The sequence below is a fragment of the Hemibagrus wyckioides genome, linkage group LG17 (assembly GCF_019097595.1).
Source record: "Hemibagrus wyckioides isolate EC202008001 linkage group LG17, SWU_Hwy_1.0, whole genome shotgun sequence".
Lineage (NCBI taxonomy): Eukaryota > Metazoa > Chordata > Actinopteri > Siluriformes > Bagridae > Hemibagrus > Hemibagrus wyckioides.
The window spans coordinates 24,585,705-24,601,537 of NC_080726.1; the positions used below are offsets into that span (position 1 = coordinate 24,585,705).

At 40.4% G+C, this 15,833-nt stretch overlaps 1 protein-coding gene across 1 annotated transcript in view; it reads left to right on the forward strand.

Moving 5' to 3' along the window:
* ywhag2 (3-monooxygenase/tryptophan 5-monooxygenase activation protein, gamma polypeptide 2) overlaps positions 1 to 8,348 on the forward strand; it is a 16,955-nt gene extending 8,607 nt beyond the window's left edge. Inside the window, exon 2 of the mRNA XM_058414491.1 lies at positions 6,232 to 8,348. Within this exon, the coding sequence (XP_058270474.1) occupies positions 6,232 to 6,888 (657 nt within the window). The 3' untranslated portion in view covers positions 6,889 to 8,348. The remainder of the gene's footprint in view (positions 1 to 6,231) is intronic.
* The last annotated feature ends 7,485 nt before the right edge of the window (positions 8,349 to 15,833 follow it).

Here is a 15,833-nt window from a genome sequence, read left to right on the forward strand (position 1 = left end):
ACTCACTCACCCTCTCACTCACTCACCCTCTCACTCACTCACCCTCTCACTCACTCACTCACCCTCTCACTCACTCACCTTCTCACTCACTCACTCATTCACACACACACTCACTCATTCACTCACCCCCTCACTCACTCACCCCTCACTTGCCCCCTCACTCACTCACCCCCTCACTCACTTACTCACTCACCCTCTCACTCACTCACTCACTCACTCACCCCTCACTCTCTCGCCCCTCACTTGCCCCCTCACTCACTCACCCTCTCACTCACTCACTCACTTACTCACTCACTCACTCGCCCCCTCACTCACTCACTCACTCACCCCCTCACTCACTCACTCACTCACTCACTCACCCACTCACTCACTCACTTGCCCCCTCACTCACTCACTCACCCCCTCACTCACTCACTCACTTGCCCCCTCACTTGCCCCCTCACTCACTCACTGTGTCACTCACCCTTTCACTCACTCACTCACTCACTCACTCACTCACTCACTCACTCACCCACTCACTCACTCACTCACTCACCCTCTCACTCACCCTCTCACTCACTCACTCTCTCACTCACTCACTCACCCTCTCACTCACTCACTCACTCACCCCCTCACTCACTCACTCACTTACTTGCCCCCTCACTTGCCCCCTCACTCACTCACTGTGTCACTCACCCTTTCACTCACTCACTCACTTACTTTCAGTAACCTGTTTTATCTGGTCAGGCATAGGGTGGATCTGCAATACAGGGTGTGAGACAGGAATACAACATGGATACATGGAGAATGCACATTGCAAGGCATTGTACACACACAAATGAACACACACATTCACACCTAGAGGCATTTTCTTAACATATCCACCTATTAGCATGTTTTCAGGAGATAGAAGGCAGCCAGGATTGAACCAGGGAGCCTGAAGCTTGATACACTATTATTAACTATTAAAGAGGAAAAATGTTAAAAACTACAAGAAGCCATAACGTACTTAAAGAGGAATTGGTACAAAGGGTGTGTAGCTTGGTTTTAAGATGACAGCCCTCTTGTGCTTTTTAATCAAATGCTGCTAAGATAAACATGTACAAGTTGAACTGGCTTCAGCAACACTTTACGGCTGAATTAAATGTGTGCGCTACACATTTGTAGGGTAGTAGTTTAACCTCCTACAACCTCAGAAGCACTCTGATTACATAAACAATTTATCTGGAAACTGTGTATTATGTTTACATTTAAACTGCATCCACTACTGTAAAATACACCAATAAGCACTAACTTATATAAAAGACTGAATTTCTATGAACCTTGCAAGACATGCTTGTGCAGTAAGTTTATTGATTAACTGACTGACTGATTGATTGATTGATTGATTGATTGATTGACTAATTGTTCTTAGTAATTTCAGATTCACAGTAGTAATAGTGCTGGACATAATTATTCCACTATCTGACTAATCTGAATAATTTATTTCTTTGCTGGTGCTGCCACTTGCTTCTATTAAAAACGTGTTTTCTGATGCTAGGTCGGCTCTTAAAATGATTCAGATGTCAGTTTACACCCTGTAATGCTCAGCATTTATATTAATAAAAATTATATATTAGCGACAGGCCTCAGGTACAGTTGCAGTGCTCTGAATAGGGTAGAGGGTAGGTTTGGTCATGGGTTGTGACATTTGGATTGACATTTCTCTCATTAAGCTCTGTCTGCATATCAGGGAATTTATCAGTTTACTCAAGGAATGATCTCCAGGCACATTATCAGTACTTGTAGACAGTAGTATGTAAAAGAGCAGGCCAGTCAATACACACTCTCCATTAATGGTGTTCTTACATAATCAGACACAGATCAATGCACATTGGATAGGACCAACAGTTTTTTATAATTTGGAGGGAAAAATTTTCCAATAATATATTTTTTTAATTAATCAACACTACATATGACTCCAGTATTGTCTGATGATCTGGAACATTGGTAAATAAATTCATCTTAACATCAGTACGAATAAAGATAGCTCACTGTGCATCACAAACATCTATTATTCCTTGGGTGCATATTGAGGGATGTCTAAAAACTGCTTAATTGTAAAATGGCGTCAGATCCAAGGATAAAAGCTCTTTTAGCCAAACAAGAACCCACAATTGACTACTGTATGTGCATTAACACAGTACTTATAGCCCAAGAGACAACCACAACAATTATAGACCTGAAAATGCATTGGGTGAAGAAGCTTTTATGCTTAATGCTTTCTAAAACACTGCATCTCTGATTCTTGTCCCAATACATGTCTTCTCCCAATACATCTCTTTTCTATTCCCTGCTCACTGTATCCTGCATATTTTAATGCCACCGAATTCAAATACTGATTCATGTACTGACAATGTACTGATCCTAGTTTCACGGAAATGATTGGAGTCTCATGCATATGGATTAAAACATGACATGAGGCAGAGGAGCCACAGAAGCACCATGCACATCTCTGTTGGTTTTATGGCCTGGTTTATTAACAGTATCTCAAATTGAGTTTTGCAGAGGCAAACTGAGATGCAGACCAAGTAACAATCTTATAGAATTAACAATGTTTGTGTGTGGCATTGCAATTTAAAATCAGTAGTGGAAATAGAATACAGTGCTCCTGAGAGGGTTTAGAGAAAGGTCAGGGAAAAGGCCAGTGTGACAGGTGACCCAGCATGTACTAGTCATCTTAACTTACAGTGCAGCTGTGCAGGACTTTTCATCAGAACATTCTGTCTGTCTGTCTGTCTGTCTGTCTGCCTGTCTGTCTGTCTGCCTGTCTGTCTCACTCACACACTCACACACACTCATCAATTTAGCTCCTCAATGTCAGTAGTAGTTTGCTGCAGATTCACAAAGCAGCAGATAGAGATTCTCAGATGTACCTAAAGTAGATGATTGCCATGGAAACTGGAAACTGCATTAGCTCTTGCTCATCTCTACGCCTGTGCAGTCACATCCAGGGAGCCCAGTGTGATTATAACTGTTATGCAACCACAGATTTATGGCTCGGTGCTACCTGCCTCATATTTAAATAGTAATTTTTTGGGCATCCTTTATACAAATGTATATAAATATATATACTTCATTCTTCATTTTATATATATATATATATATATATATATATATATATATATATATATATATATATACACTATATTGCCAAAAGTATTCGCTCACCCATCCAAATAATCAGAATCAGGTGTTCCAATCACTTCCATGGCCACAGGTGTATAAAATCAAGCACCTAGGCATGCAGACTGTTTTTACAAACATTTGTGAAAGAATGGGTCGCTCTCAGGAGCTCAGTGAATTCCAGCGTGGAACTGTGATAGGATGCCACCTGTGCAACAAATCCAGTCGTGAAATTTCCTCGCTCCTAAATATTCCACAGTCAACTGTCAGCTGTATTATAAGAACGTGGAAGTGTTTGGGAACGACAGCAACTCAGCCACGAAGTGGTAGGCCACGTAAACTGACGGGGCGGGGTCAGCGGATGCTGAGGCGCATAGTGCGAAGAGATCGCCAACTTTCTGCAGAGTCAATCGCTACAGACCTCCAAACTTCTTGTGGCCTTCAGATTAGCTCAAGAACAGTGCGCAGAGAGCTTCATGGAATGGGTTTCCGTGGCCGAGCAGCTGCATCCAAGCCATACATCACCAAGTGCAATGCAAAGCGTCGGATGCAGTGGTGTAAAGCACGCCGCCACTGGACTCTAGAGCAGTGGAGACGCGTTCTCTGGAGTGACGAATCGCGCCTCTCCATCTGGCAATCTGATGGACGAGTCTGGGTTTGGCGGTTGCCAGGAGAACGGTACTTGTCTGACTGCATTGTGCCAAGTGTAAAGTTTGGTGGAGGGGGGATTATGGTGTGGGGTTGTTTTTCAGGAGCTGGGCTTGGCCCCTTAGTTCCAGTGAAAGGAACTCTGAATGCTTCAGCATACCAAGACATTTTGGACAATTCCATGCTCCCAACTTTGTGGGAACAGTTTGGAGCTGGCCCCTTCCTCTTCCAACATGACTGTGCACCAGTGCACAAAGCAAGGTCCATAAAGACATGGATGACAGAGTCTGGTGTGGAGGAACTTGACTGGCCTGCACAGAGTCCTGACCTCAACCCGATAGAACACCTTTGGGATGAATTAGAGCGGAGACTGAGAGCCAGACCTTCTCGTCCAACATCAGTGTGTGACCTCACAAATGCGCTTCTGGAAGAATGGTCAAAAATTCCCATAAACACACTCCTAAACCTTGTGGACAGCCTTCCCAGAAGAGTTGAAGCTGTTATAGCTGCAAAGGGTGGACCGACGTCATATTGAACCCTATGGATTAGGAATGGGATGTCACTTAAGTTCAAGCGAGTCAAGGCAGGTGAACGAATACTTTTGGCAATATAGTGTATATATATGTTATTTCAAGTTAAGTAACATTGGTTTGAATTCAGTCTTAGAAGATTTCATTAAATATCATTTGTCACAGCAAAAGCATGGTCTTAAATTGCATTCTGATCATTACTGACTTTCAGTAAAAGAAATATACCATTATTAATATATTTTATTAAGTAAAAAGGGCTCAATATTGTTCAAAAAGATAGAAGGAAACCTCAAGGTTTTATAGTCTTCAAGAACTGTAGGGAGGACTAACAAGGATCCCCTTGTAAGCAAACAACAAGGAGTGATATGTGATAGTGTACATTTTGTCCATTGTCATTTTTGCTATCATCTGAGCAAGACTAAGGATTGCAGATAGAGGACATTTATTTAAACATTTTTATTTTGTGCTCAAATTAAGCAGACGTTTTGTATAACTTGTTTCTAGCTTATTCCCTATTGCAATTTAATCTGAATGGGTAACCTAATTCACCTAATATTAAAAACAGTAGTATAAAGAAATAGTAGTTAGCTGTTAAATAACATGTTAAGTCCCTAAACACAAACGAAAAAGAGAAAAGAGTCTACAGCTCACAGTTACTACCCAATGAGCCTTATGAGCCTAACTTATTTAATTGTCTGACTATCTGAGCTTATATCATGTCATTTTTTTGGTTTCATCCATAGTTTGAATATGAAACAGGAAACAGTGTAGTTTGGTATAGTTTTGATATTGAAAAGAAGCTTGATTTAAAAGGAATGATGCTACTATCTATGGCAAATACAGTTATACAGCCTTGATTATAACTCAACACTGCACTGTGATTAGGTTGTTTGAGGAGGAGACTCCCAACGCAGTGGATGTGGGTGGACTGTCCGGCTTGAAGAGTGACTTTTGTATTGGATGGAAGCATATATGTGCCATTAGACGTGAGCGTATTTCATTTCCATGCTGTCAAAATGTGTCTTTGGGCTTGTCACTGGTTGTCAGTTTGGCACAAGTGAGAGAACACCTAAAATCAGGCCTCATAAAGTTCTGTATAATTGTAGAGGCCAGGAAGTGGTGGTAGGCTGTAAATCTACAGGAAACAGTGGAGAACTTTAAGTCCAGTTTCATTCCGTATCCGACCTGATGGATTTGGGTTAATTCTTAATTTATTTAGTTATTTTTGCAAAACATGCATACTTGTGGCATGCTAAGTCATGCTAAGTCATTATTAAACTTTTGTAGTTTTTGCTTTTTGTTTGACTTGAAGAACCTAGAAGGTATATGTCTGAGTGTTCTGTAGAATGTTCTGTAGTAGAATGTAGTCTGAGTCTGAGTGTTCTGTAGAATGTTCTGTAGTTCTGTTCTGCATCAACATCCAGTGCCAAAGATCAAAAATGAATCCTACCATCCAAGCAGAAACAGGACCATAATCTTTATTTATGGTGCAGGTCAAGCCTTTAAATTCACACTTCCTGTGACTCTCATAACTGTCATTAATTCATTTAAAACTTAATTTCAGTGCTAAATTTTATTATGGGACAACATGTGGTCCTGGGACAGGCTCCAGATTCGCTGCAACCCTGACCAGGATAAAGTGTTTACTGAAGATTAAAAAAAAACAACCCCCAGATTTTGGTTGTTCTGTGAAATAAGCTTAGCGTTTGCAAAGCTGCTTTCCTCACACTCACAGTATCAATTCCACCAGAGCAACATGGAATTAAATACATGCAGAAAATGAAGACGTGAGGGACAACACAGGCTTTATCATGTATGCTGTAGCAGGGATTGAACAAGAAGAAGTAGCAGAATTTGCATTTCCCAGATTATTTTATTCACCTTTCATGATATTTTTTTGTGTTTGTAGGTAACAGAGCTGAACGAGGCCTTGTCTAATGAAGAGAGAAACCTCCTTTCTGTGGCCTACAAGAATGTGGTAGGTGCTCGCCGCTCCTCCTGGAGGGTGATCTCTAGCATTGAGCAGAAGACCTCAGCTGATGGCAATGAAAAGAAGATTGAGATGGTGCGAGCCTACCGCGAGAAGATTGAGAAGGAGCTGGAGGCTGTGTGCCAAGATGTGCTCGGTCTGCTCGACAACTATCTGATCAAGAACTGCAGCGATGCACAGCATGAAAGCAAGGTGTTCTACCTGAAGATGAAGGGCGACTACTACCGCTACCTGGCAGAGGTGGCCACAGGCGAGAAGCGATCCACAGTGGTGGAGTCTTCCGAAAAAGCATACAACGAGGCCCATGAGATCAGCAAGGAACACATGCAGCCCACACACCCCATCCGCCTGGGCCTGGCACTCAACTACTCGGTTTTCTACTATGAGATCCAGAACGCACCAGAGCAGGCATGTCACCTGGCCAAGACAGCATTTGATGACGCCATCGCCGAGCTTGACACCCTCAACGAGGACTCCTACAAAGACTCCACGCTCATCATGCAGCTGCTGCGAGACAACTTGACACTGTGGACGAGCGATCAGCAGGACGACGAGGGCGGCGAGGGCAACAACTAAGTGGTAGATCTTTCTCTGTGCAGAAAAATGATTTAAGAAATACAGCTGGTGGACTTTGGCAAGCAGCTTTCGCCATGGTTTCCTCTGCAGCGGCAGTTCTTTATTTTTCCATGAATTCAAAAAGAAAAAAAATATTGAGGGCAGTTAAAAAGGGGTGGGGGCTGAAGTCTTAGTTTGAGGATAAACAGAAATCTATAATAGCTGAACGAGCCTCCTTTGTCTCAGTTCTCTATGACGTTGCCAAACCACTGAAAATGTCAGTCAATCAGCCAGGAAGAGGTGGTTGATGGTTTGGAATTGCAGCCACGCACTGGCATATGGACTGATGTAGTTCAAAGAGATAAAGAGATGCTGCTAATTTATGTTTCTGGGTAGTAGAAAAGCATTAGAAAAAGAGGGCGAGCTAAAAAACAAACAAACAAACAAAAAAAACACTTGAATTTTATGTCTGCAAAATAGCCTTAATGGTTCCAGTATTAGTCTCAAAAAAGATGAACAAATGAACAGATTAAGGCAAAATTTGTGAGTTCAGTAGCTGCAGTAAAAAACAAAAGGTATATTTATCAGATTAGTCTCATGGTTTGATCGCAAAAATAATCAAATATAAAGTATTAAAAACAAAATATCATGACCATCGTATTCTGGTGTTACTGGAACCAAAGACTATTTTAAAAGTTCACGTGATATGAGGCAGAGACTTTAAAAAAAAAAAAAAGAAGAAAATAAGAAAAATATTGCAGCTTCAAAGTTTGTGGTTTACTTCTGTGTTTAATTTATTTTTGCACTTGCCAACTATACTGTTTTGTCAGTGTAAGATAATGATGATACTATCAATGATTCAATATTGTGCATGCTGGTGATGTATTTATACAATAGCTTGACTTTATTAACTTATACCTTGGATGTTCTGTATTCCTATGATTGAGAAGTAAAACATGCTTCATATTGATTACTTCTTATTTATCTTTTTGATTTGCTAATTTAAAAATTGTGATTGTTATGAATAAATTGATCTGTTATGGGCATTGCTGTTGTGACATGAAATGTTTTATTTCTTTAGCTAGACTGAAATTTGAAAAACACTATTGATCACTTAACTGTGCACGTGTTTTTCCTCCAGTAAACTCTATCATGACATTGTTTAACAACGTTCCTGCTCTCGGCGATTTACGAGTGCTTTTTCGTCATGTTATGCACAATGCAACATGTATGGTTTGAGCTACAGTGGAGTATCAGAATCAGTGTTTCTGTGTCACAATCAGAACATGGACCATTAATTGTATTTGGCAGTATTCATTTTTTTCTTTCTTTTTTTCATTCATATTTATTTTTGTTTCCTTTTTTAACTTTTAGCTGTCTCCTGGGTGACACTTATTTTGAATGTGAATAATTATGTAGCAGTTGCACAAGAGCCAAAATAATGAGACATGAAAATAAATAAAGAAAACAGTGGTCATAGATGCATTGCCTCGATGTTGGTCATGTGTAGTGAGGGACATTGCTCTGAAGCAGGTTTAAATAAAATCATATAGACTGCATTATGCAACAATTTAGATAAACTAAACAGTTGCATGATACAAACATCTTATGCATGTTTTTAAGACTTGTGTGTGTGTGTTTTGTATTATACACTAAAGCAGAACTTTATCATTTAGCCTAAACATCGCATTTCTTCTCATATGCTTATGGTTGGATATATCAAAAGACCAAAGGCAGCGTGTACCTGAGAAGCCTTTATTACCTCCACACATACATTACAGCACAGTGGAATTCTTTTCTTCACATATCCCAGCTGAGGAAGTTGGGGTCAGAGTGCAGGGGCAGCTATGATACAGCGTCCCTGGAGCAGAGAAGGTTAAGGGCCTTGCTCAGTTGCCCAACAGTGGAGCTTTGGGGTGCTGGGGTTTGAACCCCAAACCTCTGATCAACAACCCAGAGCCTTAACCACTTGAGCCACCTCTGCACCAATAATGAGCATGTGACTAATTGAAGAGAATGTATCATACTTGGAAAAACTAAACCTAAATGTCAAACCTGTTTGACATTTGGCTCACGATGCCAAATCCTATTTCATCTTATTCTCATCTTGGTCCTGGTCATAATTAAAACTGTATAAATATAATGGTACCAATTAGAAAAAGAGCTCCTCTACTCTACCCATAGCAATGGCAGCGTCTTTGAACACTTTGAACAGTTTTTTACAACAGAACCAATAACAATAGCTGACTGCTACAGGGCGAACAGTCACACACTATGGAGCTGTCATCTCATGCCAGAGTCAATAGATACAATCATCTAGCTAGTATTAAAACATAGTATTAGTAGAATGAATGTATGGCCTTATTGGTATGTACAGTATTACTAAATGCTGATTATTCCCCTATCATTCACAAGAAATCACTGTTCACTGTAGACTGTGAAATTCTGTACCACATTTCCACAATAATCTAGTAATTATTTCAAATCAGAGAAGAATCATTTGCCAAACAGTGTGGAGCACTGAGCTGCAGCCTCATGCAGGAACACACCCGGCTGTGCAGGGATGAATCTCTCTCTTTAAATTAGCCTGAACTGCCAGCCAATAGCAGACCATCTGAGCTTCCAGGTCAACCAATAGATAGCCTGTTGCCAGGGCTGGAGAAGTATTTCCCATTGCCACTGTGTAGAAACCTAGAACAACCTGCTGGCTAATAAAATGAGAGAGAGAACATTAAAATCCAGGCCCACTCTTCTCCGCTCCTCAATGTCAACGTTAGACATGTAAATCTGTACATAATCGAGAAATACATGACACTTACTGCAAATAACGGCTGCATAATAAAGGAGGCCTTTTATCGGTAAAACACGCTTACAGAATATTATGTGAGATGTAATAAAGCTTTCAACTCAATCAAGCCCACACTCTTGCTTCCTCGTTATCTCGAATCAGGAGTTTACAGAAAGCTAAAGCTCACCTCTCCTTAGTACTTTTTCACAGGCCAATTTGCTGAGATGCAGTCTGAGGCTCAAGTGTGCACAGGGCAGTCGAAAATTGGAACCCAGGTGACATTTTTCCAATTTTCACCTGTGCAGTTTTGCTGATCCTGTAGCCACTATAGTCTCTTATTCCTATTCTTGGCTGACATGACTGAAACCTACTGTGTTCATTTGCTCCCTTGGCCCTCAGCCTCAAGTTTCAAAATGTGTGTGAGGTGCTTTCTGAGATGTTCCCAAGAGCAGCACTGTGCTCCCTTTCTTATCCACACTTCATTGGCTCCCAGTCAAATTCTGCATTTACTGAATGCTCTTGCACTGCAGTACCTGTGCAAATGTTTGTTTTTTTTATTATCTGCATTGCCTTCTTTGATCAAAAGGTGCAGGAAATTTGTTGCTACCTGACATGGGCTACAGCAGGGGGCAGAACTGTTGTCCCCAAATCCCTGCAGTCCTGCACTTCCAATTAGTGTTCAGGACTCAGACACAGTATCACTGTTTAAGTCTAGACTAAAAACATACCTCAAGCCTTTTGTAAATGTTTTTTCTTGGGTCAAAAAGAAGATCTGGAGGGTTCACGGAAATAGAATCCCCCAAAACCCCACCCCCCAATAATGCAGCAGGTTAATATCATCACTACAGTGAAGCACAGTGGTAGCGGCATCATTTTATGCTTCTCAGCAACAGGTTTGGTCAGAGACTGGTCAGAAATAAGGGAAAGATGGTAGCTGTCAAATATAGAGATGTCATGGAATAAAACTGCACACAACCTCAGATTGGAGAGAAAATTCACCTATTAGCACAACAGTGACTCCAAGACAATGGCTTCAGAGTCTCTGAATTTTACTAATTGGAATAGTAAACCACATAGAATATTTGTGGAGAGACCTGAACATAACAGTTCACGGATGATTACCATCCAGTCTGCCAAGAAGAATGGAATAAACTGTCTAAATCCAGGTCTGCAAAGTTTGTACAGACTACAGTAATTGCTGTCAAAGATACTTCTATAAAGAACCTATTTCATATTTTGATTTTGAATGCATTTGCAAATTAAAAAAATATTTTCACCTTGTCATTATGGACTGTGTCATTACTGCATATAGACTAATGGCAAAACGTGTTTTAGCCCATTTTAAATGATGTGTATAACAATCAAATGTGCAAAAACTGATGAACTGTTTACAATAATCAGCCACCTGCTTGATACTAAGTAAGGTCCAACTTGTGCTACCAAAACAGTTCCAGCGAGGCCTGGACTCCACAAGACCTCTGCAGATCCTTTGAGTCCTGATTTGTGTCTCGTCCATGCTTTGGACAGATGCTCGACTAGACTAAGATCTGGAGAATTTGGAGGCCAGGTCAACTCTGAGGTGCGCATTCTCTATAGTGAGTGTTTCTGAAAGAGAGGAAATTAAATATATGCATTAGAGACTTAAATTGTGTATCAAATCATGTACTATGCAAAAGAGGGCTACTATGATTCAGTATGATTGCATCTGAATTCTAACTGTGAATTAGTCCACTGGATTTGGACTAAATGAAATGCAATAATGAAAATGAAAAATGAAGTTCCAATAATATGATTCCTCATATAATATTGAAGAGTGTTAAACAGCCTTCACATGAACATCATGAGCACTATTATATATACTGTTTTTTTATAGCAATATATTACGTTTTACTCTTTATTGACTTTGGACTGATGCAAAATATAAGCCACAGCACCCTCTGTTGGCTGCACTACTCTCATGTAGATTCAGAAGCCGTAACTTCAAACTTATTTTTAATTAATTTTTAAATTTTTTGTGTGTGAATATAGTACAACATTTAGTATATGGTTAATATTGTACTACATACACATATACATCTCATTAGTGCTACACTACAGATAGTTTCCCAGTGTGAACATACATGCATTGATTTTTGGCAGAATTTTATTATATGCTTTACTGCAATGCTATTTACATGCAGTAATGCACATCAGCAGGGAAAAAAAACTCCATGTAATGGGAACAGAACTCTACTCACGATGAGGCTATATCCTTGAAATGCAAGCCATACTTTTTAAGATGACAAGATTAGAAAAGGTAACTTAGATTTTCTGATTTCTGCATTACTTTTTCAATAACAATAAAAAAAATGCTACAGAACAATGTTTGTATGTCAGTAAATAAAGCAATGGATTAGATAATATACATTTTTCATACAGAAAAACAAACAAACAAGCAAAAAAATTTGGTCTGCAGGTGCCTCCAGAAAAACTGAGGCAGATGGTCAGTAAACCTTGCCAGCTAGTTTTCTTATAAAACTGCACAAACTCTACCTGAGACTACTGATGCATTTTGGAAAGCAGTGGCTCCTCACACTGAAATATTGACTTTAAGTTTATTAGACTGTTTACTGCCCTGTTTTTGTTTTTTCATGGAAAAAGCATTAATTTTAGTATTTACATGATTAAACGTCTATGCCTAAAAGTCTTTATGCCAAAAGACTTTTAAGCATAGTATTGTATATCAAATTCAATTCAATTCAACTTTATTTGTATAGCGCTTTTAAAAATGGACATTGTCTCAAAGCAGCTTTATAGAACATAAGAAATATAATACAAAAAGTCCAGGATTAATATTAGAAAAAAGGTTCAAGTTGAAAACTCCCTTAGATGGTAAGAGGAAGAAACCTTGAGAAGAACTAGACTCCAGAAAACCTCTTCCTCAGAGAGCCCAATACATAAAATCATGAAAATGCAAATGAAGAGCTACACAGCCTTCCCTCTGCTGGTGTTCTAGGACTGTGTATTCACTCAACTCAAATACACAGTCTGCTGCATTACTGGTGAGTACTGATTGGTCCAGAGCAGCATGGGCCATGCATGTGCTGGAATACATGCAATATACTGTATACCTAACACATGTCCAAGAGAGGTGTATCCTGTGCTGAGAGGATGCCCTATTATACACCAACTCCCAGATGTTAGAAACCTGCCCAATAACAAAAGGCCTCTGTATAGACCTGTACAGTAACCAGTCCAGTAATGTGGGTAGTCTGATGACTCCTGACACTGGACATGTATAAGTTTTATACCCCACATCAACTAGTCTACTGATTAAGACTTCACTGGTCTTCAAAAACTTAAAGACACAACATGCAGATGTGGAATGCAACATGCAGAAGGTGGTAGTTTTCCAAAGCTCATCTCCATCAAGGGGTATTGGTTGCACCTTTCTTGGCCATCAGAACATTGGTGGATTCTGACCATAACACAAAGCGACTGCTGGGGAGAATTTGGATGATTTTAAGCCTAAGTGCAGCACATAATTCTAGACATGGATTGAACTGCTGATTTCAAGGTCCTATTCTGGATCTGGTAGTGACGAAAGACACTTCACTACCTGCTGGTCTTCTGTTTTCATGTAGGCTATAGACCCATAAGCCAGCTCAGATGCATCACAGAAGACATGTACTGTTTTGTGGATAAAGGTTATATGTTTATGGGGGCTACATTAGCATTGTCAAAGAATTATGTGTCACAGATCTGGTATCTCATTCTCCACATCTTTTCAGAAGTGGGTCATCAGATTCAATTTCAATTCAATTTATTTTGTATAGCGGCTTTCACATTGAACATTGTCTCAAAGCAGCAGATGTCTAGGTGCTTTTATTTGGGGGAATGTTCTGATGCCTGATTCAATTCACCTCACCTCATCTTGGTCTTAAAATTGGAATCAAAGGCATGGGTTATTTTGAGTGGAGATTGCTGCACACTGAGGAGAGGGATTAAGTGCTTTGTGGGACCATACAATATCCATCTAAGATGGATTTTAACTGCAGATGGCCCACCATGGGATCCCAAATGGACCTGCTTGAGTGTCCATAAGGGTAGATGAGGATCAGATAAGGGTAATCTAAACCTATTACGCGAACAGACTGAACAGTATGAATGCGGGATAAAGGGAGGCCCTTGAGATGATGGTATTGGTTTTGCACTGGCTGTTTGTGCTTAGCAAACCCTAGTTGTTTAGCATTCCCCATGCACAACATGTAACTCTTGTCTAACGGTATATAATCTCAGGTCCTCTAGTATTTACAGCTTTAATGTTATCCAAGCGGTTGGCCAGTATCATACACAATAATCATCCTCTCAGACCCGTCATTCGAATCAATGAGCAATGCTTCTTTCAGCTTAAGATGGCCCAAGATTTGGAAGTTAAATCACCAATGCCTGTTAGCCCCTTTCAGGTCATCCCTTTCTGACTTTGTTTGTTAAACATTTAACATGTCACCTTTTTCTTAAAGCAGCTCATTGTTCTCATATGGCAGGTAATGTCTCTAATCCTCCATTGGTGGCTGCATTTGACTACAACCTCCTAGACTTGCTGTCCACCACTTAATGAGTCTTCTTCTCTGTCATCTGCTGGAATATTAGAGGATTCAGCTTGTAATGGCATACAAAAACAATGATCTTGCTTGGGGACAGCCAATTAGATGGAAGTATAGTCTGCATCTTGATGCACAGAAAACAGTTTAGAGTTTGTAGCAGCATTTAAAATGTAAACATGTAATGTGCAAAAATTGCAGACTGTGCAAAAATGTATTGCTGAGTGTGTGTGTATGTGTGTGAGTGTGTGTGTGTGTGTGTGTCAGTCTAGTCCTTTAGTGTTAAGCAGTCTAATGGCTTGAGGGAAAAATCTGTTACACAGCCTGGTTGTGAGAGCTTGAATGCTTCTGTGCCTATTTCCAGATAGCAGAAGGTGAAGAGTGTGTGTGAGGGGTGTGTGGGGTCATCCCCAATGCTGTTGGCTTTGCGGATGCAGTGTGTGGTATAAAGTTCTGTAATGGAGGGAAGAGGGACTCGGATGATCTTCTCAGCTGTCCTCAATATCTGCTGTAGGGGCTTGTGGTCCGAGATGGTGCAATTCCCAAACCATGCAGTGATGCAGCTTGCTCAGGATATTCTCGATGGACCTTCATGGTCTTGATGATCCTACTTTCTTATAGTGCATGGTGTATCCAGCTCGAAGGACCGGGAAAGAATGGACAAAATCACATCCATGTTATTCTGTTATTGGTAATATGAGCCCACCACAGTGTCCGATTAAAGATTTTTTAAATAAACTCTAATCTTCTAGTCACTATTATGTGATCACTTCCAAAGACACTGTCTTAGAAGAAGAAGCCTTCATTTTTGTCATATCATAATCATAAATGACTCTATAACATCTGATCATGTACCCACTGCATTCAAGAGAGTAAGACATCCTGATGAAACCCACATTGCTAATCTGATTTGTCCTTAACATTATCAGAAGGATTCGTCCATTTCTATCCACAGAAGCCACTCAGGTGATTGTTCAGTCCCTTGTTATTTTGAGACCAGACTAATGCTCCTCATACTCATCAGGTCTACTTCTTAGCCCCATTCTACCTCTAATGATCCAAATTGCAGCTGTATAACTGTTTTTGAACCTTCCTAAGTTCTCCCACACCAACCCATTGCTGCACTCACCCCACTGGCTTCTGTTAGCGGCTAGCAGCAGATTTAAAACACTGATTTGTCTACAAAGTCAAAAAACTAGTGTGTACTCAGCTACCAACCCCCAGTGTTCCTATGGAATGCAGACTCTCTGGCAGCAGATTATTCTCACACAGTTAACAAGTGTCGGAGCACCCACCTAACACACAAGAGTCATGGCAACCAACACAGGGGACCAAACCTGCAATATCAGCCTACTGACAGGGTATGGTTGGTGACCAGGGACCTCACAACCACATGCAAACAAGACACTTGCCTCAGGTGTTTCAGTCCCTACAAATCTGCAAACAGGTTAATGAAATGAACTACTAGCTTGATCGGCACATAGTTCTCTCATTCCATGTATCCCACCTCAAACCAGTTTAACAGATCCCCTCACCATACACCAGATGGCTACTACTCCTCCACCTCAACATCGAAGGCCAACCAATAGATCTTG